Raw genomic sequence first — 27411 nt, forward strand, 5'->3', positions numbered from 1 at the left:
CTGGATTCTATTCCGGCCTGACCGAGAACCGACAGCTGATTATAGCCATGCTGTGACAGAGCATAGGAACATTTTCACTGAGAGGATGGGAGGTAGCCACTGACAACGGTGAAACCCTACATAAACTTGCCATGGAAAGGAGTAAGAAGGATTAGATGAAGACAGTAGGAAAGCAGAGAGACGGAAGGGAAGGCATCTTCATGCGCTTATCTGAAGTTCCTACCAATGAATTACATAAGTATTTCTATCTTTATCTTTTATGTTTTTATGCGTTCATCACCATATCCATTTGAGTTTGCCTGACTAAGATTTACAAGATGACCATAGCTTGCTTCATACTAACAATTTTCGTGGGATCGACCCTTACTCGCGTAAGGTTTATTACTTGGACGACCCAGTGCACTTGCTGGTTAGTTGTGCGAAGTTGTGTAATGCCATGGTATTGAACACCAAGTTTTTGGGGTTCATGACCGGGATTATGAGAGTTGTGAAAAGTATTGTTCACAATTTCACGCACCATGCATATTTTAAACATTACCCTAGTTAGTTGTGCAAGCCTGAGGTCAGAGGCAGAGATTCCAAGATATTTGGCCGCTTCCTTGTCATAAAGAAGGAATGAAGCCGTATCGGTATCATCAGCAACCTACAAAGGAAAAGGCGTTACGAAAGATACATGGATACTGCATGAAGTTGCTGAATAAGAGCTTGAACAAAGGGTTGACTTGTATACCTGGGTGTGTGAGTCGTTGGATAGGCGGCACACTTGGCACAATAGTAAGAATCCTCAGCCTCCTTTAGTGAATGAAAGCAATGTTTACAACTTTTGTACCACCAACCGTTCTAGGGGTCAATTGCAATTACAGTTGCAATTGTCACGAAGCTACCATTCTTAAGAATAAACAACATTCAAACTCATCGCATAGTTGGATTCACAAAATAAAGAGCGTAGTAGTTTATCAGGGGAAATTTGTTACGTTATTGTGGTTTTTTTTTCTTTCTCAGGCAAGTTTTTTAGTGAAACTTTTACTCTTATGACTTAAACTTAAATTATGAAATTATACGATGCACTTATATATTATTTTGAGTCGAAACAGTAATGACAAAATAATTAATTAATGAAGTCTTTATTATGAAAGTTTGTGAATTAATATTTTATTTTAAATAAGTGAAGACGTCATCCATTTTAGATATACTTCCCGTTAAAATAAATTAAGTTTTAACAAATTGAAGGAGCAAATAGTAAATTATATTTTGACGCAAAGAGATTACGTTGCTTAGTCAATAAAACTTCATCACAGACCTCAATGGATGCCTTGAGTTCAGAAATGGGTTTATAAATGGAGACGTTGATGAGATCGTCCTCCATAGAGTACGCTGGCTCCGCAGCAATTTGGGATAGTTGGTTTGCACGTGGAACCCCCGCCATGACGACGCTTAAATTTTTGACATTGTACATGAATTTCATTAATCTGTTCTAGTGTATGAGTGTCAATTTGATTCAGACGACAGGGTTAGATTTATTACCTCTTGCGAAAATCCTTAACCTCTTGGAAGTCCGCATTGATGTAGAGAATTGAATTATGATTGGTATTTGATATGCCCATTGCACCTGTGCCAATTAAGGTATATAGAAATAACTACACAATGACGGAATCAAAGCATGCTCATTGTCTAGTTTCCAAAGCAATTACATGAAGTGCAAATGTCGTACACTAATAAGAGCGATATAATTGCAAACCTTTAAAGAGGTTGAACTTAGCGAACTGTACAATGATGATGTACTCTGATGTTGGTTGCTCTTCAATGTGCTTGACCAACATAGTTGCAAAATCCTCCCAAAGTGTACACCTAATCTTGCCTTTTCCCCTGTTATAAAAGTACGAAGGGAAGAAACGTGAAACACACATGAATAAAACAACTCCCACATGAGATGCATTTAGTGCGTGGGTAATGATGTGAGTAACTATTTTACTAAGAAAATATATAACACTAACTGCATGTCATCAAGCTCGAGAACAATGTAGCTGCACTTCTTGCCATTCTTAGTAAATTCAATTATGTCACCCTTGCCAGTAAGTAGACCAATAACATCTGAAATAAAATAATATATAACGGATACTCACTAATTAATAGACATAAATGAATATATGTTTCATGTTTGAATAAGCTAATTGGAAGGTTGGGAATGATTTTCGTCATACCTATAAGATGCGACTGAGCATTTGTGTGGTTCAATATTAGATCATTAGGAACAAAACGAAACACATTCTCCGAAAAGGATGGATCATGGACCATCTGAAGTTGAGTATCCCTCTTGAAGTATATCCTACATGCATGATTAGTGGCCTTGTATTTCTGGTCATTCAAGGAAGTTGAGAAGTTACATACAATATAGATTTTTCCCTCTGATAACTCATCTTCAAAGAGCCTCCTCTGAGCATTCCTAATAGTGCACTGGATTCGATCCCCCTGGAAACAAAGCTTGGTATTAAATTGGTATCAAACTCATACATGAAAAAAAATGATATGCATAACAAACTGATCAGTAAAGTTTGTTAAATCAAGTGCTAGATTGTAGTTGTTAGCTCACCACGTAATCCATGACCACCAACTCTAAAGTTGGCTTCACGTATTTTTGCTCAGCAGGAGACAATGACCATATTTTCACGACTCTCACTTTAATCCTCAATATTAAGTGGTCTGAAGATGCCTCAATATCCTTGAGGTTGTTGTACGTGCTTGCCATTTGTAACCAATATATGTGGAGCTGTAAAGAGTTGTTACTTGAACTCTCACTGGAGCAATGCTGGAGTATTCATATGGGTGATGAATTTATAGTAACACGTAGCCCATGGTGGTGGTGGGAGGTGCCTGATGTTGTAGATGCTAGTGACATGGTGATTGGTCATGTACACGCAAAGTAGCCATCTTGTAGAAAGTAACTACATTTACGACAGTACATGAGGCCATAAACAACAGTACAATCTCCTCAATTACATTTTCAGAACACCATTCTGATAGCCCAAAACATATTGGAGACATGACATGGTTCAGAGTTGAGGTAATTATAAATAGTGTTATTTACTATTAATTTAAAAAATTATGAACACAAAATCAATAGTTGCAGTAAGATATATACCTGATCGTCATTGCTATAAACAAATAAACAAATATACTAAATACATAGCATGTATATTGTATATATTGTATATATAGTATATATAACTATTCTAATGTAAATCTAAATCTATATCTAATATCAAAAGCTACATAATTTCTGTTGTTGCAGTAAATTAACTCATTTGTAATTATAGACATAATTATTAGAATTTTAATTATTATTATAACTGTATTTATTTTTGTAATATTGTACATTATATATAATTGAGCTAAGCTAATCTAAATCTATACAATATTAGTAGTTACAGTCAAGTATTTATATTGTAATTATACATATAGTAATATCGTGTAATATAATATAGGTTTAATTATTCTATTGATCTTTACAGTTTCGCAAAATTTTTATGTTAGCTTTCTGTACTTTTTTTCCTTTTAATTGAGTCTTTATACCAATTTTTTTTAATTGGGTGTCAACAATTTTTTTTATTTATGTCCCTGCACCAATTTTTTTAAGTTGAATCACTATAAATTTAAGTCAATGACTACCAAGAAGGACTTAGATGGAAAAAAAATTGATGTAAAAACATAACTAAAAAGAAAAAAGTATAAAGACCTAATTAAAAATTTTACAAAATTATATAGACCAATAAAATAATTAAATCTTATAATAAATTAATAATTTAATAATTTAATCTATATAACATAATAGCAGTATTGGCGGTGATCGAACCGCATCACTACTTCCATAATAATAATAATAATAATAATAATAATAATAATAATAATAACAATAAATCAATAATGACAAAAATAGTACAGAAAATATAGCAGAGCATTCACAATCTAAATTTGCCTACCATCAATTAATAAATAATAACCAAAAAGATAATTCAATAAGAACACAAAACATGCGATACTCATTGAAGAATTTGTGAACAGAGTATAAAAAAACCAAGAAAAATTGAGTACCTGTGTAACGGAGAAATACGGGGAAAGCATAAAACTGAATGGGGTTAAACGCACATACGATGGGGACCAAAACGGCGGTGGTGGTCATGAAGGCTAGCTAGGGTTTTGATTCCATTTGGAAGGGAAAAAGAGAAAGGGGCTGGGGGAACATGGGACTAACGAATGTGATTGCTTTTTGGTTTTTTCTTATATAAACATAAAACGATGGCGTTGCTTCCATAGTGGCCCAGTCCAGTTCTCGATTATATTATATTAATATAATAATTGTTGTAAATAGGCCCGTGTCTCAATTGGCTTCAAACATAAACTAATGATAAGTCGAACCAAAAACATTCTAATTCATTTAAGTTACAGATAGATGGAACTTAGTACAACTAATGACATTAATACCATATTACACATGGTTGAGACACTCCAATACTGCATCATACTCTAGAGGCATTGCTAAAATAAAAACCATTACCAATTAAACATCTTAGATACGTAATATAGAAACAATTATAGTAGTTTCATCATTAATAGGGACGCAGAAATGAACTACACTTCCACATTTTAGGCCATGGTCGACTGAAAATTTTCTCCAACCCCTGGTAAGAAAGGCTTCTGATGACCTGAGGCTCCTCCATCGAAGCTTCATGATGATTGGTGGCTTGTGTAACTCTCTAACGCGAACGAAATCAGGCCTCGAAGGAAACGCAAGCGAAGAGAAAGTAGACGGAAGTAGCTACCAAATGAAAGTGACATAAAATGGTGGGCTATTAGATACTTAGATGCAAGGAAATTAACTTCATTCAATATGAAGAATGATAATATTTATGAATTGCAGAGACTTACCATAGAATAGTGTTTTGACTGGTACTCAGATATCACCCTCACAACCGAATAAAAGTCTTGCATGATTGGAGAATGCGGTGGGGAAAGGCCAATGTTAGGACTCAGGGGTGGAGGACTCTGACCATTTGGAAACCCTGCATTCTCAGTTGAAACAACCTCAGTACTAATGTTACAATTATCACCTGTTTCCTCGGCCACAACAGAATTTTTTTTTTGTCTGTGGGACATCTAAAAAAGGAGACGCCCGGAATGGATGAAGTGAAATTATTGGTCCTATTGGATCCAGTTGGTCGTGTTGATCCTCGTTATTGACACTGGGTTCCAGCTGATTAACGTAAGGTTCAAGACCATAAAATGTGGGAGGGTCAATGCAGGTCAACAGATTGAACACAGATTCTGGGAGATGTTGGAGTTGGTCAGTGGCATCATCCCACTTGGAATTATTCACATCTTCATCAGGTTGTTGATACACTATTTGTGAAACTTGGACAGGTTCAGTAGTTTCAAGCGGCGGAGTTGCATTAGGCTCATCTTCAGATAGTTCTATGATTCCTGGAAGAGGTATTGATGGTTTGATGTCCACACTTAGCTTTAACGGTGGGTAGCACAGCTCTTTGGTCCGCATGTTGTGGTCCTTCACTTCAACAATGAGAAATTTGTCTCGGCCAACGTAACAGACACTCAACCAACCCCATCTTTGAGGCCATAAATCGCAGCAAGGTTATTGTAGCCGATAATAATTATAGCAGTTCGATGGCATTTCTCAATGACCACATCAACTTCATTGCCAGCAGAATCATAAAATGTCATCAACTTTGGTAGTGCATCTTTAAATCTCCTATAGAATGTCGAAGGAATTTCACCCATCTCCTTCAAAAATAGAAGGTATCAAACATTAAATGTATGATATAATATAACGCTAATCAAATTAAGGTTGATACAAAAAATGAATATTTTGTATATTTAGTGAGTTAGCTACATACTAAATCGGGGTTGACCTCCATATAAAAGTATCTTCCTTGATAGTAAGAGTTAAGGCTATCCATGTTGCCTGAAACTCAACATATGGCATGGTCAACAAATTAAATTTGCATAATTGATTGATTGTCACCACAATAAAAGAAGAGTTTATGAATTAAAAAAAACCAATGAATATAAATTTGCTCAAAAGAATTTAAGAAATGTCCGGAAAAACAAAGGTTATGTTATCATCAATGTTAATAATTACCTGAAGAAGGAAGACCGAAGAAGAAAACCTTATTGTAAGGCCCTTAATCCAGAAACAAAGCCCTTTCGAGTCATATTTTAGAAGTGATCTCTGATCTCTATTATGTTGTATATGTAGCTACTTATAGCTTCTTCTCAGATATGGTTCGATGCTATATATATCATGATGAATTGTACTGATGCTGATGCTACAATGAAAAGTTACATGGCCATGCTTTATATAAATGAATAGTAACTAATATTATTAACTAATGACGCTGTATCTTAAAGCACTGATAACTTGTTATTTTTATTATTCTTTTTACATAATTCTCATTGCACACACCGGCATAAATGGAACTTTTAATTAGAAGCTTGAAAAGCCTAATTACCTACTAACTCTTGAGAAGCCTAATGTTATTATTATTATTATATTATTATTATGACTATCATATCATATCATATAATCATATAATATATGTAATAAATTTCCTATTACCTATAATATTATATAATATAGTATCTAATCTAATTCTAATTCCACTTTATTATATCTATTATATAAAGTACACCTGATATCTAAAAAAGGAAAAAAATAAATATATAGATTTTATCATTAAATAACATCATACATTATCATATCATATATCATATCATATCATATCATATATTATAATATGATAAAGACTCACGTAATATATGATAAAGACTCACAGATTTTTGAAGTTGAAATGACCACACGTAAATTATAATGGATATGTCAGAACATTGTTTGTCTCGATGTATATGTGTGATAGCAAGTCAGACAATATATACTGGTGTGTATAATGAACAGCAAGTTGAAAAAAATATGACAAGAAAATGAGATGCAGCAGGGATGTTTGTGTAATAAGGCACACAGCTAAAATTTGAATGAGCCTAGGAGTTGACGCGTGGAAAGTTCAGTACTGAATAAACCTTCTTTTAAAGGATTGTTATAGGATAACCTCATTAAACTCCCATGTCATCATAGGCCTAGCATTTTTGTATATTCGTATAACGTTCACATACATATTAATAATTAATTTATTATATATGAACCAAATCATGTTATATAAGTTAGTGAAGTTTCTCAATTTTACATTCAAATTCATTTCCAGTCATTTAGTTTACACTTCGAAATTTATCATCTTTTTTTTTCTTCTCCTCCTACTTTTTTTCTCCTTTTTCTCATTTTTTTTTATTATTGTCATGGTCACTACTACCATACCACCACATCTATCTCCTCCTCCTCCTTTTCCTGTTTCTTTTTTAGTTAAATTTTTTTTATCTCCTCCTTCTTTTTCTATCATCATTATCGTCCTCACCAACAACATCAACATTTTACTAACATTTTTATTGATTCTAATCCTCTATGGTGATCAAATGAACCGAAAACATTATCAAAACAAAATCATTGTATAATATCAAATAAACCGAAAATGGTCCATTATATAAATTCAAATTCAGAAACATCAACGTCTCGAACGAATCAAAAATGTTATCAAAACGAAACCATTGAATAATATCATATGAAATGAAAATTGTCCATTATATAAATTCGAATTCAGAAACACTTGCCTCTCGAATGAACCGAAAATTAACTCAAAACAAAACCATTGTATACTACTAAATAAACCGAAAATTGTCCATTATATAAATTCGAATTTTAAGATAACGATAACGATGATACGTACTAGAAGAAGACAATAACGATAAAGATGATGATTATGATGATGATAATTGTTCATACCATTGCCCAAAATTAAGACCCAAGTCCAAATGAGCCCAAAAAGACCCAATCTAAAGATTGGCCTTCGCTACTTACCGACCTCCTCAAAAGAGGTCGTGTTTGACAGACACTCCACTTCAAGGAAGTCGGGATCGAAGATTAGCTGGCAGATAACCCTTATTCAAATAAATAACTGCCCCTAAAATCTCTCAACCCACTTCCAAGAGTCATATCTCCACTTCTCTAAGATAAATGGACGGTTATTCTCCTTAAAAGATGGAACTACTCCAACAGTGGTTATTGGTTCACCACTATGAATACATTGACACCCCTCAGGTATCTCTAAGTTTTAATACTCTCAAAACCTGCTTAACCCCTTACTGACTTAGGCATCGGAGTGTCTTTGCAGGTACCACCCCCATTCCTTCACACCCACAAGTCGGACGGCAGTTCCCTAATACTAACCCAGTCGGAGACCTCCTCCTTCAGGCGATTGGACCAACCTAACAAGTCCATCCCGTTAATCTCCGGTTACCCATCGTAACATTGGTGCTGTTGTCGGGGACCCGAGAGATCAACCAATAATGGCTGACGAATCACACGAAGATGGCCACACAGCGTCCGATTCTGAACAAGAGAATCAGGACGTTGAAAATAACGACAGGGATATCGTCACCCACTAAGGGGTGACCAACCGGCACAGGGAAGGCACTTCTGGGTTGAGAGACCCGAAGGCAAATTCCTCTGAAGGGCACGAATCAGGAAAGGAGGGACAACCCCGCACAGCTGATTTCATGGGATTGCTCCACGGCCACCAAGGGCGCCTGGAACAGTTGGAACAAGAGTCGAAATGACAGCGAGAGGTAGAGAGAAACTTGAGGAACGAGATTGAGCGATGAAAAGAGTTAGAAGAAAAGCTCTTAAGGCTGGAATCTGCTCTTAAAAGTCGAAGCTCCCACAGCGACCGAGAAGATTCTCCCTTGGGAGGAGAAGACCCATTCAGCGAGGACATAATGAGGGCAAAAGTTTCAAGAAATTTTAAAAGTCCTGATATGGACCTCTACGATGGAACCACTGATCCAAAGCATCATTTAACCAACTTTAAAAGTTGGATGTATATGGCCGACGCCTCTTATGCCACTCGCTACAAGGCTTTTCCGACAATCTTGACAAAAGCAGCGATGAAGTGGTTCGATAGTCTTCTCCCGAGGTCGGTCACCAGCTTCGACGACCTCTCGCGAAATTTTCTGATGTGATTCTCCATCCAGAAGGACAAAGTAAAGCACGCACCGAGCCCCCTGGGAGTAAAATAGGAGGTCGAAGAACCTTTGAGGGACTATATGAAGAGGTTCAATAAAGAGTGCTTGGAGATTCAAGACCTGCCCACGGAGGCAGTGATTATGAGCTTAGTAAATGGACTTTGAGAAGGTCCCTTCTCCCAGTCCATCTCGAAAAGGCACATGACCTCCCTAAGTGATGTACAGGAGAGAGCTGAGAAGTACATCAACATGGAGGAAAATGTCAGACTTTGAGAACCAAGTTGGCCACCTGGACACTCTCACTCATCAAAAGAAAAAGAGAGAGAGCCCAAGAAAAAAGAGGAGGTCGGCCTTTAGAGGCCTAGGAGATATCACTCCTATACTCTTCTACGAGTTTCCCTAGTTGATGTCTACGGGAAAATTTGTCATATTGAAAGACTACCTCCCCTAGGCCCATCAAAAATAAAAAGGGAAGGAGTCATGGCGACTACTGTAAGTACCATAAGCTATATGGTCACTCAACAAATGATTGTTACGACCTTAAAAATGTGATAGAAAAGCTTGCCAGGGAAGGTCGCTGGATAGATATCTCATGGAAAGGTCGGACCATCATGGCAAAAGAAAGCGAGATGACGTGGACCGAAGAGATCCACCGCCATAGACCCCGGAAAGACATATACACATGATCTCGGGAGGATTTGGGGGAGGCGGCCTCACAAAGTCATATCGCAAGAGGCACTTGAAAGAAGTCTACCAGGTCAGAAGTAAAGCTCCCGACCTCCCAACCATCTCCTTTACTAAAGAAGATGTACAAGGCAATATTAGGGGTGGCAAACGGGCCTAAACCCGCCGGGCCGGCTCGCGTAACCCGCCAAAAAAGGCGGGCTGGGCTGAAAAATTGGGACCGCCAAATAGCAAAAGTCCGCTTAACCCGCACCGCTTAAACTGCGGGCTTTGGCGGGGCGGGGCGGGCTTCCCCGCCGGGCTTAGTATTTTTTAGCAAGGGGGTATTTTTACAATTTTTTTACCAAAACCCAACTTCTCCCAACCCAACTTACAAGAGAATGAAGATGAAAATTTTACTAGTTAAAAGTAAAAAGAAAAAAGATATTTGGCGGGCTTAGCCCGCCGGCCCGCCAGCCCGCCGTTAGGCGGGGCGGGGTAGGATTCTGGGACCGCCTCACTAGGCGGGGCGGGGCGGGCTTCCCCGCTTGCCACCCCTGCAAGGCATCATCCTTAGACATGATGATCCAGTCGTGATAACAATGATCCTTGCCAATGCCCACCTTCACAGAACCCTGGTAGATCAGGGAAGCTCAGCCGACATTCTATTCTAACCGGCGTTCAATAAGTTGGGATTTGATGAAAAGGAGTTAAGAGCTTACCCTGACACCCTATATGGGCTGGGGGATACACCAATAAAACCACTAGGCTTCATACCCCTACATACAACTTTTTAAAAAGGGGCAAAATCCAAAACTTTGAGTATCGACTTCATAGTCGTCGATGTGGGTTCATCCTACAATGCCCTAATAGGCAGAACTACCCTAAATTGGCTCGGAGCAGTGGTGTCCACCCCCACCTTTGCATGAAATTCCCAACACCAGAGGGAATAGCAATCATTAGGGGAGACCAGAAGTTGGTAAGAAAATACTACAATGAAAGCCTAAACCTAAGGGAAAAGGGCAAGGAGGTGCACACCATCGAGCTAGGAGGAGTCCGACCTAAGGAAGAATTACAACCACAACCCGGGGGAAAGACTGAAGAGGTGCAGGTCGGGAAAGAGGATGGAAAAAAACTAACATAGGAGCTAACCTGAACGAAGGATTGAAGTAGAAGCTTATAAGGCTTGTACAAGAGAATTCCGACCTCTTCGCCTGGAAAGCCTCTGACATGCCCGGGACAGATCCCGAGCTCATGTCACATAAACTGTCGGTGTACCCGGATCGCGACCTGTTCAGCAAAGAAGACGGAAGCTCAGACTTGAAAGAGCCCAAGTGGTGGAAGAGCAAGTGCATGTCCTCCTAGAAGCCGGTTTCATCAAAGAGGTAAAGTATCTGGCATGGCTGGCAAACGTGGTACTAGTCAAAAAGCAAAACGGCAAGTGGAGGATGTACATCGATTATACTGATCTAAATAAGGCGTGTCTCAAAGACCTATATCCCCTACCAAACATTGATTCCTTAGTAGACTCTAGCTTGGGAAATCAATAATTTTCATTCATGGATGCATACTCGGGATATAACCAAATTCCGATGTACAAGCCGAATCAGAAAAAACATCATTCATCACGTCTAAGGCAAATTATTGCTATGTGGTCATGCCCTTTTGGCTGAAAAATGCTGGGGCCATATATCAAAGGCTGATGAACAAAGTGTTTGCTCCTCACCTTGGGAATCTAATGGAAGTCTACGTGGACGACATGCTAGTAAAAACCAAGGAGGAGACCGACCTCTTGGCTGACCTCTCGCAAGCTTTCGCCACTATAAGGACGCATGAGATGAGATTGAATCCCGCAAAGTGCACCTTCACGGTTGAGACCGGAAAGTTTTTGGAATTTATGCTAACATAAAGGGGGATTGAAGCCAATCCCGACAAGTGTAAAGTAGTCCTAGAAATGAAAAGTCTGACTTGCTTAAGGGAGGTCTAGCAGCTGAATGGCTGACATGTCGCCCTCTCCAGGTTCTTGGCAGGATCAGCATTAAGATCCCTACCACTCTTCTCCCTACTAAGAAAATAATGCTAGTTCGAATGAACTCCTGAGTGTGAAGAAGCATTCCAGGAGTTCAAAAGGTTTTTAAGCCAACTTCCCATGCTGACCCGACCTGCAGTTGGGAAGAACTCGTCCTGTATTTGTCCGTAGCAGACAAAGTTGTAGCATCAGCTCTAATACGAAAAGACGAGGTCGGGCAGCATCCCATATACTTCACCAGCAAAGTTCTACAAGGCCCTGAATTAAGGTATCAAAAACTGGAGAAATTTGCATATGCCTTAATAGTATTCTCTCGAAGACTACGACCTTACTTTCAAACTCACACAATAAAAGTTCGAACAAACCAGCCATGAAGCAAATTCTCCAGAAAATGGATATTGCGGGTAAAATGGTTCAATAGGCTGTAGAGCTATTCGAGTTCAACCTTAAGTACGAAACTCGGATGGCAATCAAAGCCCAATTCCTCACCGACTTCGTGGCAGAATACATAAGAGATCAAGAGGAAGCTTCCACGGCATGGGAACTATATGTAGATGGGTCCTCAAATAAAATCAAAAGCAGTGTAGGCATAATACTAGTCAACCAAAAGGGAACACAAATAGAAGGAGTAAAGTATTGTTTTTGTCCCCAACGTTTGGGGTAAATCTCAAAATTGTCCCTAACATTTCAATCGTCCTATTTACGTCCCTAACATTTTAAAATTGACTTAATGTTGTCCTGCCGTTAGTGATCCGTTAATAAAATTAACGGCGGGACAAAATTGAGACGATTTTGAAACGTTAGGGATGTAAATAGGACTAAAACGTTGGGGACAAAAATGAGATTATGGAAAAAAATAATTTATTTAGAATGAAACTTTAAAATTATAAAAAAAAAATATAAGTAATGTGATTAAGTAATGAAAGTAAAATTACATTATTTATTTAGAATGAAAGTATAAAATTTATTTATTTATAAAAAAATTATATTACTTTAAGCGTAAAATTATAAAAAAAATTAATTTATTTAGAATGAAAATAAGGTGATTAAGTGTAAATATGATTAAAAATAATTGAATACTATGTATAATAAAAAATTGATATTATTGAAGAATAAAATTAAAATTTATTTCTATGTATCGTTTTTGTCCCTAATGTTTTAGTCATATTTACGTCCCTAACGTTTCAAAATCGTCTCAATTTTGTCCCGCCGTTAATTTTATTAACGGATCCCTAACGGCAGGACAACATTGAGTCAATTTTAAAATGTTAGGGACGTAAATAGGACGATTGAAACGTTAGGGACAATTTTGAGATTTACCCCAAACGTTGGGGACAAAAATAATACTTTACTCCAAATAGAAGTCTCCCTCAAGTTTGAATTCCCAGCTTCTAACAATCAGGCAGAATATGAAGCCTTGATTGCAGGATTAAAACTGGCCAAAGAAGTCGGCGCAACGAAAGTAGTCGTGTTTAGCGACTCTCAGGTGGGACTTCACAAATAAATGGAGAGTATCAGGCTAAAAATCCCAATATGAAGAGGTACTTGGACAAAACCTTGGAGTATCTCAGGTGTTTTACAGAAACCGAAGTCAAACACATAACTCAGAATCTCAACAACAGAGCAGACACCCTCTCCAAGCTAGCAAGTACCAAAATAGGGGGAACAATAGAAGCCTGATCCAAGAAACTCTCCAAGAGCCCTCTGTTGCAAAAGCAAAGGCTAAGCAAGATGTCATTGAAGTCTCCGGATTGGACCTCGGGTGGATGAACCAACTAATCGAATATATAAAATTTGATATCCTACCCAAAGAGGAAAAATAGGCCAAGAAAATCCGGAGGGAAGCATAAAACTACACTTTGGTGAAAAATATCCTCTATAAAAGGGGATATCAACACCATTACTGAAGTGTGTCCCGACTTTAAAGACAACGGATGTGCTCAAGGAGGTCCACAATGGTATCTGTGGGAATCATCTCGGAGCAAGCTCCCTGGTAAGGAAAGTCATCCGAGCCGGGTTCTACTGGCCGACTTTGCAGAAAGATGCCACCGAGTTCGTGAAGAAGTGTCAGCCATGCCAAATGCATGCAAACTTCCACGTCGCTCTTCCCGAGGAGCTCATCAGCATAACTTCTCCATGGCCTTTTGCAAAACGGAGATTGGAACTGTTGGGACCCTTTTCCCAAGCGCTTGTACAAGTAAAATATCTAATAGTGGAAGTAGACTACTTCACGAAGTGGATTGAAGCAGAATCATTGGCCACCATCACCGCCCAGAGAAGTCGAAAATTTCTCTACAAGAACATCATCACAAGGTATGTGGTACCCCACTCCATCACCACTGATAACGACACTCAGTTCACTGACTCTACCTTCAGAAACCTGGTAGCCAGTATAAAGATCAAGCATCAGTTCACCTCGGTAGAATACCCACAAGCGAATGGACAAGCCGAGGTAGCCAACAAAGTTATACTGGCATGGTTGAAGAAAAGGTTGCAAGATGCAAAGGGAGCATGGGCTGAAGAGCTTCCTCAAGTACTATGGGCTTATCGGACCACACCTCAGTCCGCCACAGGAGAAACACCTTTCCGACTTGCTTATGGCGTAGAAGCCATAATACCAGTTGAAATCAATGAGCAAAGTCTGAGGGTAAGCTTCTACGACGAGGTTGGCAATGTACAGGGGCACAAAGAAGAACTCGAACTACTCCCTGAAGTCGAAGAACAAGCCCAGATAAGAGAAATAGCGCTGAAGCAAAGGATGACAAACAGATACAATAAAAAATCATTTGAAGGAGCTTCGCCCCGGACAACTTGGTCTTGATCAGAAATGACATTGGAGTTAACAAGTCTGGGAATGGAAAGTTTGCTGCGAGCTGGAAAGGGCCATACAAAATTAATGAGGTCCTAGGAAAATGCTACTACAAGATGATCGACTTGAACAGCACCGAACTACCTAGATCATGGCATGCTTGTAATACGAAAAGGTACTATAGTTAACTCCACTCCCAGATGTACTCTTTTTCCCGACCTCATGGTTTTTTCCCAAAAAGAAGGATTTTCCGAAAGGTGGTTTTGACGAGGCATCAAAGTGGAGGCTAAAGGGCAACAATTTTCAACCTCTTAGTAGCAAAAAGTACCTTCGTGAATAAATAAAGATCTTTGTTCTACATCTCTTTATAAATTCCTTTTAAGTTATTATCGTTTATCTACGAAACGCACCGACTTAAGCTCGACAAAACGTAAAAATCTCATGCCCGACCTACGTGGTCGGCAGGATAAAACGATGAGATACAAGACGGTGTAAAGATGCTATAAAAGTAGATCATGTAACTCGGAAATGTAACGACTAACAAGTCAGAAAAACCGAGAAGAATCGAAATGCATCGCGAAAATAGCCTAAGTTATGAACAATCCAAATAGGAAAATTTGAATTCACAAGGAATGCCAAAAAGAGATAAAAAGAAAAACTATCAACAAAGGCAGAAGCTGTCTTTGGAAAATCCAAAAACAACTTAGACAAAACAAAGCCTTCCCAGATAAACAGTTTTTCTTCCAAAAGAAAAAAGATCAAAAGGGTTTTTATGAAAAACCTAGCGAAGGAAAAATTGCAGAAAGCATGCGCGCACCAATTAGTCTTAAAACCCCTTATCCAAAAAGGGGGACAACAATTAAAAGCATTTTTTGTTAGCGGCCATAAAAGGCCTAGGAAATGTCAGGAGCAACCACCACATAAACAAGAAAAAGATAAGTTGTTCAAAGGGAGCCCACAAGCCGAGCCCCAAATAGCTCAAATCAATTAAGAAAAGTTAAGAGTCGCCAGAAGTCGGATCAGTGGCAGGGAGAGAAATCGGAGTAGCAACAGGGGAGGACGGAGCAGAATGTTCAGGATCTTGAGCGGGAACCCCAGAAGAACTTGGGAGGTCCTCATCTTTTCACCCCTCACGAGGAGGAGACTCTACTATCCTCTGCCCCCGAGTCTTCAGGTTGGAGTCAATCTCAGGTCGGGAAGGAGAAACGATGGCCCCATCCACTACAATCTTGTCAGGGTCAAGAGGAGAAAGGTCCAAGTCGGGGGTGATAACTCCGACCTGCTCCTTAAAGACCCTCCAAGTCTCCTCCGAACCTTCAGCCACCGAATCCTCCAAGTCCTGGAAAGCCTCCCGACATCCTGCCAACTCCTTCTTCAAGTCAAGGTTCTCCCCAAAGAGCCTGACATAATTCTGCTTCGCCTTCTCCTTAAGGCCCTCCGCCATGGCACACTGGCCCATCAGCTTCTTCTCCCTCTCCTGGAGTCGAGTCTTCTCCTCCCTCAACTCGGCGACTTCCCCCTTTAGCCTTTTCTCCTCCTCATGATAAAGGAAGATCCTCCCATCTAGGTCCTCAACATTTTGGGTAGAACCCAAAGAGTTAAGGGGAGTCTTCTCCAAAATATCAAGAAGTTTTGTGCATACTCTAGCCGCCCGAACACTCCCCTGAACTAAGAAATTAAGATGGTTTTGAACGGAAATGTCATCCATATTAATTCGAGTATAGGGATAGATGTGATTCCGAATAAACTTGGGGCCATAAAAATTAGCATCCCCAAAAAAAGAAGAGCCAGACTTTGAAGTCTTGCACTTCTTCTTTTCGGGTTCAGGGGAAGATCGGGGCGGAGGAGGAGGAAGAGAAGAGGCAGAAGAAAGAGAGGGAAAAGTATTTATAAACACACCAGGGGCAAAACAGTAAAACGAGGATATTATTAAAGATATGCGCCGTTACCAACGTAACTACTCCCCACGTGTAAATACGAAATCCCCAATGGACGCGACGTTTGATTAGATGCGACTGTTGAAAATTTTTAAATCACGTCGGTTTTAAAATCACGTTGGTTTCCACTTCATGTTGGCTATAAGTCCGAGTTCAAATACTCGAGTCCAACTCATAATTAAAAGAAATCGGACTCGAGTAGGGGCACTGTTCATACCCTGGCCCAACATTAAGGCACAAGTCCAAATGAGCCAAAAAAGGCCCAATCTAAAGATTGGCCTTCGCTACTGACCGACCTCCTCAAAAGAGGTCGGGTTCGACACACACTCCACTTCAAGGAAGTTGGGATCGAAGATTAGCTGGCAGATAACCCTCATTCAAATAAATAACTGCCCCTAAAATCTCTCAACCCACTTCTAGGAGTCATTTCTCCATTTCCCTAAGATAAATGGACGTTATCCTCCTTAAAAGGTGAAACTACTCCAACTGTGGTTATTGATTCACCACTATAAATACATTGACACCCGTCAGGTATCTCTAAGTTCCAATACTCTCAAAACCTGTTTAGCCCCTTACTGACTTAGGCATCAGAGTGTCTTTGCAGGTAACACCCCCCATTCCTTCACACCCACAAGTCGGATGGCGGTTCCCTAACACTAACCCAATCGAAGACCTCCTCCTTCAGGCGATTGGGCCAACCTAACAAGTCCAACCTGTTAATCTCCGGTTACCTATCGTAATAATAATAATGATAGAGGAGAAGGATGAAAAGAAAGGAAGATACAAAATTCCAATAAGAGGAGGAATAATATGAAGAAGGAAAAGAAAATAAAAAAAAGAAACACGTAACTTGATTAATTTGGATTTAAAATTGATTGGAGGTGGAGAATTGCTCTATTTTGCCCCAATGCATCAATATGAAGATTTGTATAACTAATTATTTATCTTTTCTCTATTTTTGGGCAAGCCATTGGATTTTTTTTCAAGTCCAATGAAATAGACCATATTTGTTTTCTTCGTGGGTTTTGGTCATGAAATTAATTTCTTCTTCAGTGCCACAACCGATATTTCTCGAAATAACTAGTGGGCTTATAGCTTGTGAATGGATTCAGGCCTAAATATAGGTCCAGCCCAACATGACCGAAAGCAACACAACGCTGCATCCAAGCAACGACGTCGTTTCGAAGAAGTTGTTACGACTGTGGTGTTAGTTATTTTTAACTCAGCTGGAACCTGGAAGCTACAAGCAGAATCGCCAAGAGCTACCATAACCAAAAAATAAAAAGGAAGGTTCGAGACACAAATAAAACGAATACAAGAAATGTTGCGATCGTTGGTTGCAAAACCTCACAGTTCCCAATGCTTTATCTTCAACCTCTCGCAGAAGTTACTTCACGGAAACGGCGCAGCTCAATTCCGAGCAACGCGCGCATTCACGCCGCGTTCAGTTGCCGGGGTGTCGCCGCCGTCGAAGGCGATCGTGTACGAGGAGCACGGGCAACCCGACGCGGTGACGAAGCTGGTGGAGTTTCCAGGTGTGGAAGTGAAGGAGAATGATGTGTGCGTGAAGATGCTGTGTGCTCCCATAAACCCTTCCGACATTAACAGAATACAAGGCGTGTATCCCGTCAGGCCAGAGCTACCCGCAGTTGGTGGCTACGAAGGCGTTGGAGAGGTTTACTCCGTCGGCTCCGCTGTCACTTCTCTCTCTCCTGGTGACTGGGTCATTCCTTCTCCACCGTCCTTCGGTGCGGTCTTTTCTTTCTCCTTTCCTCAATTTTAATTCACTTGATGAATAAATTCTGTTGCATTTTTTCTGTTTTGGAAATTTATGAGTTTTTAGTTTTGGTTCATTTTCAATTTTATGCTGTCTTGCGTATTTTGGTTCAAGTGACTTGACACTGGTTATTCTTATGTAAACTCTTGAATTCGAGTACCTAATTTATTTATCTGAATATTTTTACTGGAACGTTTAATTTTATTAAGAAAGTTTTGGTGGCATTTCAATGGGAATGGAGTAATTGGTGAAATTCGCTTTTAAGCTTCCTTCATTACTTATCAGTTATCATATTGTTTTTAAGAAAACTTTTGATTGTATGTTATTTTGGGTTTGACAGGGACATGGCAGACATACATTGTGAAAGATCAGAGTGTATGGCACAAGATAGACAAGGGCGTGCCTATGGAATATTCTGCTACCATCACTGTTAATCCCTTGACTGCTCTCCTCATGCTTGAAGACGGTGTTACTTTGAGCTCAGGCACTGCCCTTTCTGCAATTCCTATATTATATATAATTTTATTCTGTGTGTTTCATTAATTGATATTTATTTGTGCCTGTTTAAACTTTGTGATACTGGATATGAACAGGGGATGCAATTGTGCAAAATGGGGCTACCAGCATGGTTGGGCAGTGCGTCATTCAGCTTGCAAAATCACGCGGTATTCGCAGCATAAATATTATAAGGGACAGGTGCTCATTTGAAGGTTCATTGCAACTTTCTGAGCTTCTGAATTGTTATTATAGATGATACTTTGCTTTTATAGTGAAAGCTTGTCCCTCTTTTCATCCATAATAAAATAGTAGATAACACTGAACACTTTCTTGCTCCCTTGTGAAGATATTCTTACATTTCAAATCTTTCTACTACAGGGCTGGGGTTGATGAAGTGAAAGAAACTCTTAAGAATTTGGGTGCTGATCACGTTTTCACTGAGAATGAATTGGAAGTGAAGAATGTAAAGAGTCTCTTGGTATGTATCATTACTCCTGATGGATTTGATTTTTATCTTTATTTTTTATGATTAGCCTTCACGGTGATGCTAAGGAAGCTGACAAAACTTATTTTTCTTTTCTGTTGCAAGAAAAAAAAAAATTGATTTTTGAAGAATTGTTATCTCTATTGATTTCAAATCAACTTATTGTGTCAAATTGACATGCTAGAATGAAATACCTGAACCTGCACTAGGATTCAACTGTGTTGGTGGCAATGCTGCTTCTCTGGTTCTCAAATTTTTGAGGTATGACGTGAGATGTTGGATAAAGACTGGGTTGGCCTAGAAACTCTGTTTTGACTGTACATCATTTTTCATTTTATTCCAATAATTTTATGCAGACAAGGAGGAACTATGGTGACTTATGGTGGAATGTCTAAAAGGCCTGTTACTGTGCCTACCTCAGCCTTCATATTTAAGGTATGGCAGGAACTTTTGATCATTGCCTGCGTGCCCTAAATAATGACCATGAGCCAAGGAATCCCATGTATCATGACTTATTTGTGGCGTATTCTTTCAAATGCCACCTGCCTATCTACTTAGTAGCATAGCACACTGCTCGTTTATTAACTTTAACAATGATCTGGAATCTGAAAAACAAATCATATTTGCAGGAACTTTCCTTGAGGGGTTTCTGGCTGCAGAAATGGTTGAGCACAGAGAAAGCTGTAGAGAGCAGAAGAATGATAGACAAGCTTTTGGGTCTTGTACATGAGGGCAAGTTAAAATACAAGTAAGCGAAATCTTTAATGGGGAAAACACATTTATACTTCTCACTCAGTTGATTGACCAATTTCATTCGCTGGTCACCTTGTTTACTTTGCAGCATGGAGCTGGCTCCTTTTAGTGATTTTAATACATCATTGGATAAGGCTCTTGGAAAATTTGGGAGCCAACCTAAACAAGTGATCAAATTCTAAACGTCGGATTTTTGGAGAGGGAGTTTGCATTTGTCTCTTATCTGTCAAGTATCAACCAAATCTTTGTAGAACCTCATTTGTATAGTACGTGGATATAGTTATCTAAATAATACGTTGTCTTTCGTCAGTGTATCGTGTCTGTTTTTCATGCTTGATGCAACCAATATAGAAATTCTAATTCAAGCCCGATTACGTAAAACTGATGTGTGCTATTTTTTTATTCGCGAACTACTGTTTGGCCCCTAAATGATTTTATTCACGTATGTAACTTTTTCTATTGATGCACTAAACTAATGTCGTTATGAAATTACGTATAAAACTGAAAAACCTAAAAGCAAACAAATTGAAAGGAAATGTTTTTTTTTTTCTCTCGAAGCATATGTGACCGTTTAAACAAATAATTCAAACACGGGGCAGGCACGTAAAAAATAAATAATTTTTTTCCAATGAAATATGAAGTAACTAATGCTTCCAATAAATGGCAGAGCAAGCCATAAAAATTATTGTATTTTTTGCTGACAAATATTATTAAGCAATGATTGATCATAGAATCACCAATTAACTCTAAAATATTATCTTTGAGCTCGAAAAATTCAGGACCTTAAAAGTTGATGAAACCTACGAATCTTTGCATTCTTTGGTCAGAATGTAGTCCACGCCTCTTCTACACTGTCAACAACCTGCAGAAGCGAAATTCTATTATAAATAATACTCACCCCAAAGTAGTGGCAGCCATGGCCATGAAATAAACTATTGTCTATCCTTTACAGTGCATCTAAATCAAATTGCTATATTATCTTTGAGCTCGAAAAATTCAGGACCTTAAAAGTTGATGAAACCTACGAATCTTTGCATTCTTTGGTCAGAATGTAGTCCACTGCCTCTTCTACACTGTCAACAACCTGCAGAAGCGAAATTCTATTATAAATAATACTCACCCCAAAGTAGTGGCAGCCATGGCCATGAAATAAACTATTGTCTATCCTTTACAGTGCATCTAAATCAAATTGCTTATCCATTTAGTTTTAAGCAGGCTGCCTACTTCTTGTTACCATCTATGCATCTAGTCTAGAAGAGAAAACATGTGTTTCTCCAAAAAAAAAAAGTAAAATACAAAACATAAGCCCGTATCTAAGAAGAGCATGATAGAGTTACCAGATCCGCTGGGAATTTGTGATGATTTTCCTTCCCCTTGAATACTCCAGTTCTCGTGAGAATAGAAAACCAAGGAACGCCAGTCTGAAATGCATAGTTTCATTCATAGCATCATTTGTTTGCATATAGCTTTATGTATTATACTAGTGAAGTCTAACTTCGACAGACATACCTGTCGTGCACCCCTAATGTCAACTGCAGGATTATCTCCAATCATGTAAAGTGTTTTAAAATGTTGAGCATTGTTATGATTTTTAGCAGGGACATCATTGTAAAACAGCGGAACAAGTTGTCGTAACACAATCTCTGCATTCTGGAATACAGATGGATTAGGTTTGCCAAAACTTGTGTAATCCAGAGGTTGAGAGTGAATACTGCATACAAAGCTTTCCATGGTTAGAATTGGAGACATTATCATGGAACTAGATAAAATTGACCATAGTCTTGGTTGTCTGCTTAAAAGCTTCTTCATCAACATTCAACAGTAAGATAATTGGCAGTCTTACCTATTGAAGATGGATTCTAATGCAATCCTGAAAGCTCCCATTCCCAGACGTTCAGAAGGAAACGCAGTCTACCTTTTGCGGGACCTTGTCAGTGATCATAGTACTATATAATACTTCAACAGGATTCCACATAATCTCTATCTATCTGCAAAATTATCTGTAGCAAAAATCAACCAACCTGGTATTCAAGGTCATCATTTGCAAAATATAGACTTGGTTGTGGTCCAGTATTTCTTCCGGGCAGGCCTCCTGTTTTTAATATGTCGCATAGAACCTGGATGAGAAGTCTTGGTCAGTAACTGTCTCACCAATCTACCAATTCCATTAAAATATCAAATCAAAGAACTTTAAAAATCCTAAAGTAGATATTGTTTATTTGTTTTCATTTTGAGGAAAAACAAACTAAGCAATTATTCAAGTATATGATTTCTAAAACTATTAACGCTGACAACAGCTTAAGAGTATCAATGTTAAACCGAGTTGAATGTACTCATTTACGATCTTTAGCATTTCCTGTTTAGCTATGAAGTACAAACAAAGTGATGGCCTATGGGTTGCCCAAACACAAATGCCACCTTCGTTTACTCACACATAATGGCCTTGAGCCCAGAACCACCTAGTAGGTAACAACAAACCCCATAAGATACCAAAATCACTTTATATTTATAAACCAATTATGTTGTTTCATGTCATTTGCAAATCACACTGCTTTGTGAAAATCAAATGGTTGCACGATGGTTAAACTTTCCATAACTTTTTATGTTTATAGTAAAAGCTATTTAATTAAATTATTATTCTTCATAAACTGTGATTCAAATTTTATACAAATAATTCACATTCACATGGATCAGACACAAAATCATTGTAACCTGTATGTCCCTGCTCCAATCAACAGGGTCACTAACTATGAATGCTGCTTGAACCCTTTCAGAGAAGACATCATTCCTTGGAGTGCTCTCATTAACCTTTACATTCTTGGTAGTCCATTTCTTGTATGGGGCCAATGGATCAATATGTTCAAAGCATGATGCATATTCATCAATTGTAAGAACATTTCTGAAGGAGAAAAAATAAATTAGGAGAAAAAAAATAATCAGGCATTATAGATGCAAATTGCTTAACAGTTCTATGAAATATCAGACTGAGATAAAGCAAACCAATCATCTAAGAAACTGACTTAAAGCCATATTCAGACATCACTGCAGCAGGTTCCCCTTTTCCCGCAGCAACAACGAGCTCATTCTCAAATCTGTAAATTGAAATTTCTATGATGATAAATCTAACAATAAGAGTAGGACTGATGGCCCCAAACTGTATGTTAACCACCTTACTGGTTCCACTGTAGTTTATTCATTTCTGCCAACAGATGATGTAATATACATACCTGCTAGCCAATTGCCTAAATGGTGAATGGCCCTGTAAAACCTGCACATTGATCACATTCATATCTGTTCAGGCCACAAACCCTTCGCACATTCGAAAGAGAACTCACTGCTAAAGCACAAAAAGGCATTCGCTGGTATTTTCAGAGAGACATCTACATACAGAAAAAACAGACCAGAAAATAGCACAATACAGGGCATGAGGAAGAATGGTTGGTTATGGTTAATAAAAACACTGCAGATTTCCTAAAATACCTGTGCAGGTGAGATGTTTATACCCAATATTTGACTCAGCTCAGAGGCCCTTTTAGCTTCAGGAAAACCACCACCTGCATGAAACATAAAACTAATATCACAATAAAAGTAGCATATCAAAATTCCCACGTACCTGAAATTCAGAAACTAACAACACACAGCAAGAACGCACTATGACACAACTTCAAACATATGGCATAAAATCAGAAAGAGAACTCACCATTGGTAAGGAAGACATAAGGGATTCTGAGTCTACCTGAAAACAAAAATAAGATCAACAAATTCATCACTCCTTAAAGGCTTAAATTCCGGATAAGAAATAAATACAGAAATTTAATTACTCTAATTATTAACTATTTGTTATTATAGTTACCAGTGGAATCGTATAATCTTCTTAGCGCTGCCGGAGAACCGCCGACCGGGGAGTTTCCGAGGAGAATGACTCCATCGATGTCGAACGCAATGCCAAAGGAAGGGCTAATACAGCAACAACATCGTTACCGAACTCGAATCCGAAAACTAAAGAATTCAAAAAGATATAAATGAGAAATAGAAGGTTTCAGTTTTGACGAACCGTTGTTGCGATGGCGAAGAGAGCTGAGAAAATGAGCGAGAAGGTGCTAGAGACGAGAACGTAGTTCGCTTCCTCACTTCGCTCTGCAATGCTTTCCTGAAGAGATGGAACCTCGCCATCGTTGATTCGTTTCTGTGTTTTCCGATCACCAGAGTGAACCACCTGAGCTCAAGTTAGTTACCAGAAAACCACCGAATCATAACGGGTTCCCCAAGATTGGGCTTAGCCCATAAAGGAACACAACACCAATGCCTTCTTTGGGCTAAAAAGCTTTCAAATTCATCTCCCTATAGTTGATACAAGCGTGGGAATCACATCTTGTACATGCAGCAACTCATTAGCAGCAACAAACTCTTAAATGGAACTCAGTACTGCAGTAAATTAGTTTTTGACCTATCAAATTATGAGATACTGTGAGAAACCGAAAGAAAAAAGCCATGGAAATATGTAAAAAATTGAAAAAATTATCATAATTTAAGGATTTTATTTCACATGTTCAAATTTTAAACGAAAATAAATATCTCATAATAATATTAAAGTTATTTTCTTCTATTATTGAACATTGAGTATAACATAAAAATATTCGGAACCTCCAATTTATACATTTGCTTAGCCTAATCACATCTGGGATAGCTATTACCTGATCACATCGATGTTACCAAACTTTTCTATTATTATTAGCCCGGTTCCGAGTAGAACTAGTCTCTACTCATCGTGAAAGAGAAACAAGTAAGGAAGCAATATACAAAACAACAATGTTTTAAACCTCATTTTTTCCATCTTGCGGCTGCATTAGGTTTTTTCCTTGGTCCACGGCTAGATTCGGTGTATGTTTCAATTACTCCTCTTACTTTTTGGCTTAGCTTGGGCGTGAGCTTTTTATTATTTTATATTAATGTGAACATGCACATTGAAATCGTGACAATAATTTCCTAAACCAAAAGGACATTCTTTCTTGCTAATAATGATCTCTGCTAAATCCAGAATCCATTTTTTTTTCTTTTTTTCTTTTTTCTATTTCATGCAAATTTGTATTTTTCTATTTCATCGTTATTGCGATATTACACAGCTTTGTAAGTTATAACAATTGTTTTCTTAATTTCCTATACCCTAATAAAATACTAAACTATATGATTGATACGACGATCCAAACTTTTACAACTATAATAAATAAATATCATATATGAAAGGGTATGGTTTAGCCGGCCGACCCTCCTCAATTAATACTAAATTATACTAGCCACCATACACCAGAACAAAAAGTTATTTTAATTATTGCAAAGTCAAGCTGATGAATTTGATATACAGAGCTTCTTATTTCACTGACTTCATCATTCGAGTGATGGCATCACTGACGTACAAAGTTGAAATGCTTCCGGAGGAAGGAACCGTGAAATTGTTCGTCAACATAATAATAACTATAATTTGAAAGCACTCTTAAGAAAATAATAATATATATTTATTATCTGTGATGAATATAATCTAGATTCTAGAGCATAGTCAACATACACTACATACATAATTTCTACTTCAAATCCTTCTCACGTGAGGCGAGTTAATATTCAAAATGGGATTTGAATCCTCTAAAGTTTTAATTTTACTTTAAAGAGTAAAGTGTGATCTCTCATCATTGATTTCATAGGTGGAATCAAGAATAAATATAAAAGAAAAAATATTCAAGGGTAAAAAATCACACTTTACTCTCTAAAATGAAATTCAAACTTTAGAGGATCCAAATCCCTCAAAATGATCCCTGAAATTTGATCTCCAGTTTAATTTAGTCCTCGAATTACCATTGACTCAAATTGTATCCTTAAATATTAAGATGTGGCTCAAGTTGGTCCTTCCGTCTATTTCCGTCACCAGAAATCTGACGTGACACATGTAGTTGACACCTGCAGCATCAACAGTTGTCTGACATGGCGAAATTCTTGTATGCATCAATTTAGCCCCAATAATTTGAAAAAAAAAAAACCCTAGCAACACCCCATTTCTCCTAAATCATAGTCGTTTCTGATGAGTTAGGGAGCGGCAACCAAGCCTCAGGTAGCTCCAGCAGCTAAGCCTCAAGCTCTCCACATTCTCACCTCAGTCTCCTAACTCTCTCGTCTCGCACTCACACAACCTGGTCACAACAGCCAACACACTCACACACTGATTGCCACACACAAGCCAATAATTTCGTTGCCAGCGTCTCATCGTGGCTTTTGGCCCCTGTTTTCGGCCTCCTATCGTGTCATCTGGATCTGCCCGCCCCTTGTTTGTGTGCCGTCGTCTTCTACCTCTTCTTGTGCTTCCTTATCCCATTTTTCTTCGCCATCCTCTGGTTTGGCCTCTGAGTCATCGTCGCTGTCACGGTTGTGGGCCAGCATCTGCCTTTGCTCTGGCTCTGTGTATTCTGGTTCTTCTTTGCTATCGCGGTCGCGGTGCTCGGGTTGGCCGTCTACCTCCACTCCTCCTCTGAATCTTTCGCTGCTTGTGCTAGGATGCTTTGAGTGACCCTGATCTACGTAGTGCTAGGTAAATAAGTGTGAAAAATTTTCAACTTGGTCTATAGCAACACCATGTGCGCATAGCGTCAACAATTACCAAAAGGAGTTGTCAATTACCAAAATTTTCATTTAAAAAAGAAGAAGCAAATTTGGGCCCAAAATAATTAAAGATAGGGTTCTTCTCATCTTTCCCCCTCTCTCTCTCTCCGTGGATTCTTCTTCACATGCCCCAAATCCTATTCTTTTCTGAGAAAATGTATGCATCAATTTCGCCCCAATCCAATTTCAAAAAACTGTAAGGTAATGCTATTTCAACCAAAAAGTTTTGCACTTGGTTATAATCATGCTCTTTTATGTTGAAAAGTTGATGTCTTTTAAGTTTCTAGCTACTAACCAGAACAGTGAGTTTAGCTGCCTTCAACAATACTACAGTGAGCTATGTGAATGGCTATAATGAACTTTCTGAGAGGAAAGGTGAAGAAGCGGATTTAGAGGGATTTGACTTCTTGCATCTCATGGAAGAACGTAGCCTTCGTGCAAATTCTCACACCTTTCTATGGTTGTTAAAAGGATGTATTAATTATGGATCATTTTCTGATGGTTTGAAGCTTCACGGAAAGATTCTAAAGATGGGTTTTTATTCAGAGCAGAAGTTGTGTGATCGGCTGATTGGTGCGGAATTTATTACCACAAACTAACCGGTAAGTGCACTGGATCGTACCAAATAATACCTCAGGTGAGTGAGGATCGATCCCACGAGGATTGATGGACCAAGCA

General features: G+C 38.5%; 3 protein-coding genes and 1 long non-coding RNA gene across 7 annotated transcripts in view; 1 reads left to right on the top strand and 3 right to left on the bottom strand.

Moving 5' to 3' along the window:
• Positions 1–4290, bottom strand: part of LOC107461640 (uncharacterized) — a 14497-nt gene extending 10207 nt beyond the window's left edge. The window contains exons 1-9 of one of the 2 annotated variants that reach the window (XM_052252551.1): positions 4090–4290; positions 2591–3014; positions 2202–2469; positions 1995–2091; positions 1739–1866; positions 1525–1609; positions 1301–1433; positions 731–792; positions 539–643 (exon numbers count right to left, since the gene is read on the bottom strand). In XM_052252551.1, coding sequence (XP_052108511.1) covers positions 544–643; positions 731–792; positions 1301–1433; positions 1525–1609; positions 1739–1866; positions 1995–2091; positions 2202–2469; positions 2591–2746 — 1029 coding nt within the window. In that variant the 5' untranslated portion in view covers positions 2747–3014; positions 4090–4290 and the 3' untranslated portion in view covers positions 539–543. Of the gene's footprint in view, positions 1–538; positions 644–730; positions 889–1300; positions 1434–1524; positions 1610–1738; positions 1867–1994; positions 2092–2201; positions 2470–2590; positions 3015–4089 lie in introns of those variants that run through there. The other variant, XM_052252552.1, reaches the window with a different exon arrangement.
• An 84-nt stretch (positions 4291–4374) lies between these two features.
• Positions 4375–6266, bottom strand: LOC127741080 (uncharacterized). The gene is made up of 4 exons (XR_008001984.1): positions 6152–6266; positions 5907–5974; positions 4924–5793; positions 4375–4813 (listed from the first exon to the last, which is right to left on the bottom strand). It is a non-coding gene; the product is annotated as an uncharacterized LOC127741080 (long non-coding RNA).
• Positions 6267–17815: 11549 nt separating this feature from the next.
• LOC107461660 (enoyl-[acyl-carrier-protein] reductase, mitochondrial) lies at positions 17816–20469 on the top strand. The gene is made up of 8 exons (XM_016080207.3): positions 17816–18324; positions 18694–18837; positions 18947–19049; positions 19230–19329; positions 19520–19596; positions 19692–19770; positions 19965–20083; positions 20177–20469. The coding sequence occupies exons 1-8, from the start codon at positions 17898–17900 to the stop codon at positions 20268–20270; spliced, it is 1143 nt and encodes a 380-aa protein (XP_015935693.1). The 5' UTR covers positions 17816–17897; the 3' UTR covers positions 20271–20469.
• Positions 20470–20705: 236 nt separating this feature from the next.
• On the bottom strand, positions 20706–24379 carry LOC107461668 (uncharacterized protein YKR070W). Of its 3 annotated transcripts, none has more exons than XM_052253053.1 (13): positions 24143–24378; positions 23942–24045; positions 23789–23824; positions 23569–23642; positions 23316–23356; positions 23109–23180; positions 22801–22987; positions 22110–22205; positions 21932–21999; positions 21598–21799; positions 21426–21509; positions 21092–21172; positions 20708–20870 (listed from the first exon to the last, which is right to left on the bottom strand). In XM_052253053.1, exons 1-12 carry the CDS (start codon positions 24259–24261, stop codon positions 21110–21112), a joined length of 1146 nt encoding a protein of 381 aa, XP_052109013.1. In that variant the 5' UTR covers positions 24262–24378; the 3' UTR covers positions 20708–20870; positions 21092–21109. The 3 variants fall into 3 exon arrangements, with proteins under 3 accessions (XP_052109014.1, XP_052109013.1, XP_015935699.1); XM_016080213.3 differs by having other exon boundaries at positions 20708–20950; XM_052253054.1 differs by lacking the exon at positions 21092–21172 and having other exon boundaries at positions 20706–20950; positions 24143–24379.
• Between the last annotated feature and the right edge of the window lie 3032 nt (positions 24380–27411).

Source organism: Arachis duranensis, chromosome 8 (assembly GCF_000817695.3).
Source record: "Arachis duranensis cultivar V14167 chromosome 8, aradu.V14167.gnm2.J7QH, whole genome shotgun sequence".
Lineage (NCBI taxonomy): Eukaryota > Viridiplantae > Streptophyta > Magnoliopsida > Fabales > Fabaceae > Arachis > Arachis duranensis.

Coding starts and splice junctions, on each gene's coding strand:
- LOC107461668 (XM_052253053.1), bottom strand. CDS start 24,261: ATGGCGAGGTTCCATCTCTTCAGGAAAGCATTGCAGAGCGAAGTGAGG. Junction 22,206..22,800: donor ATTGGAGCAGGGACATACAG/GTTACAATGATT, acceptor CTTCTCATCCAG/GTTCTATGCGACATATTAAA. Junction 21,800..21,931: donor TTAGAATCCATCTTCAATAG/GTAAGACTGCCA, acceptor CTTTGTATGCAG/TATTCACTCTCAACCTCTGG.
- LOC107461660 (XM_016080207.3), top strand. CDS start 17,898: ATGTTGCGATCGTTGGTTGCAAAACCTCACAGTTCCCAATGCTTTATC. Junction 18,838..18,946: donor CGGTGTTACTTTGAGCTCAG/GCACTGCCCTTT, acceptor GGATATGAACAG/GGGATGCAATTGTGCAAAAT. Junction 19,330..19,519: donor AGAATGTAAAGAGTCTCTTG/GTATGTATCATT, acceptor TTGACATGCTAG/AATGAAATACCTGAACCTGC.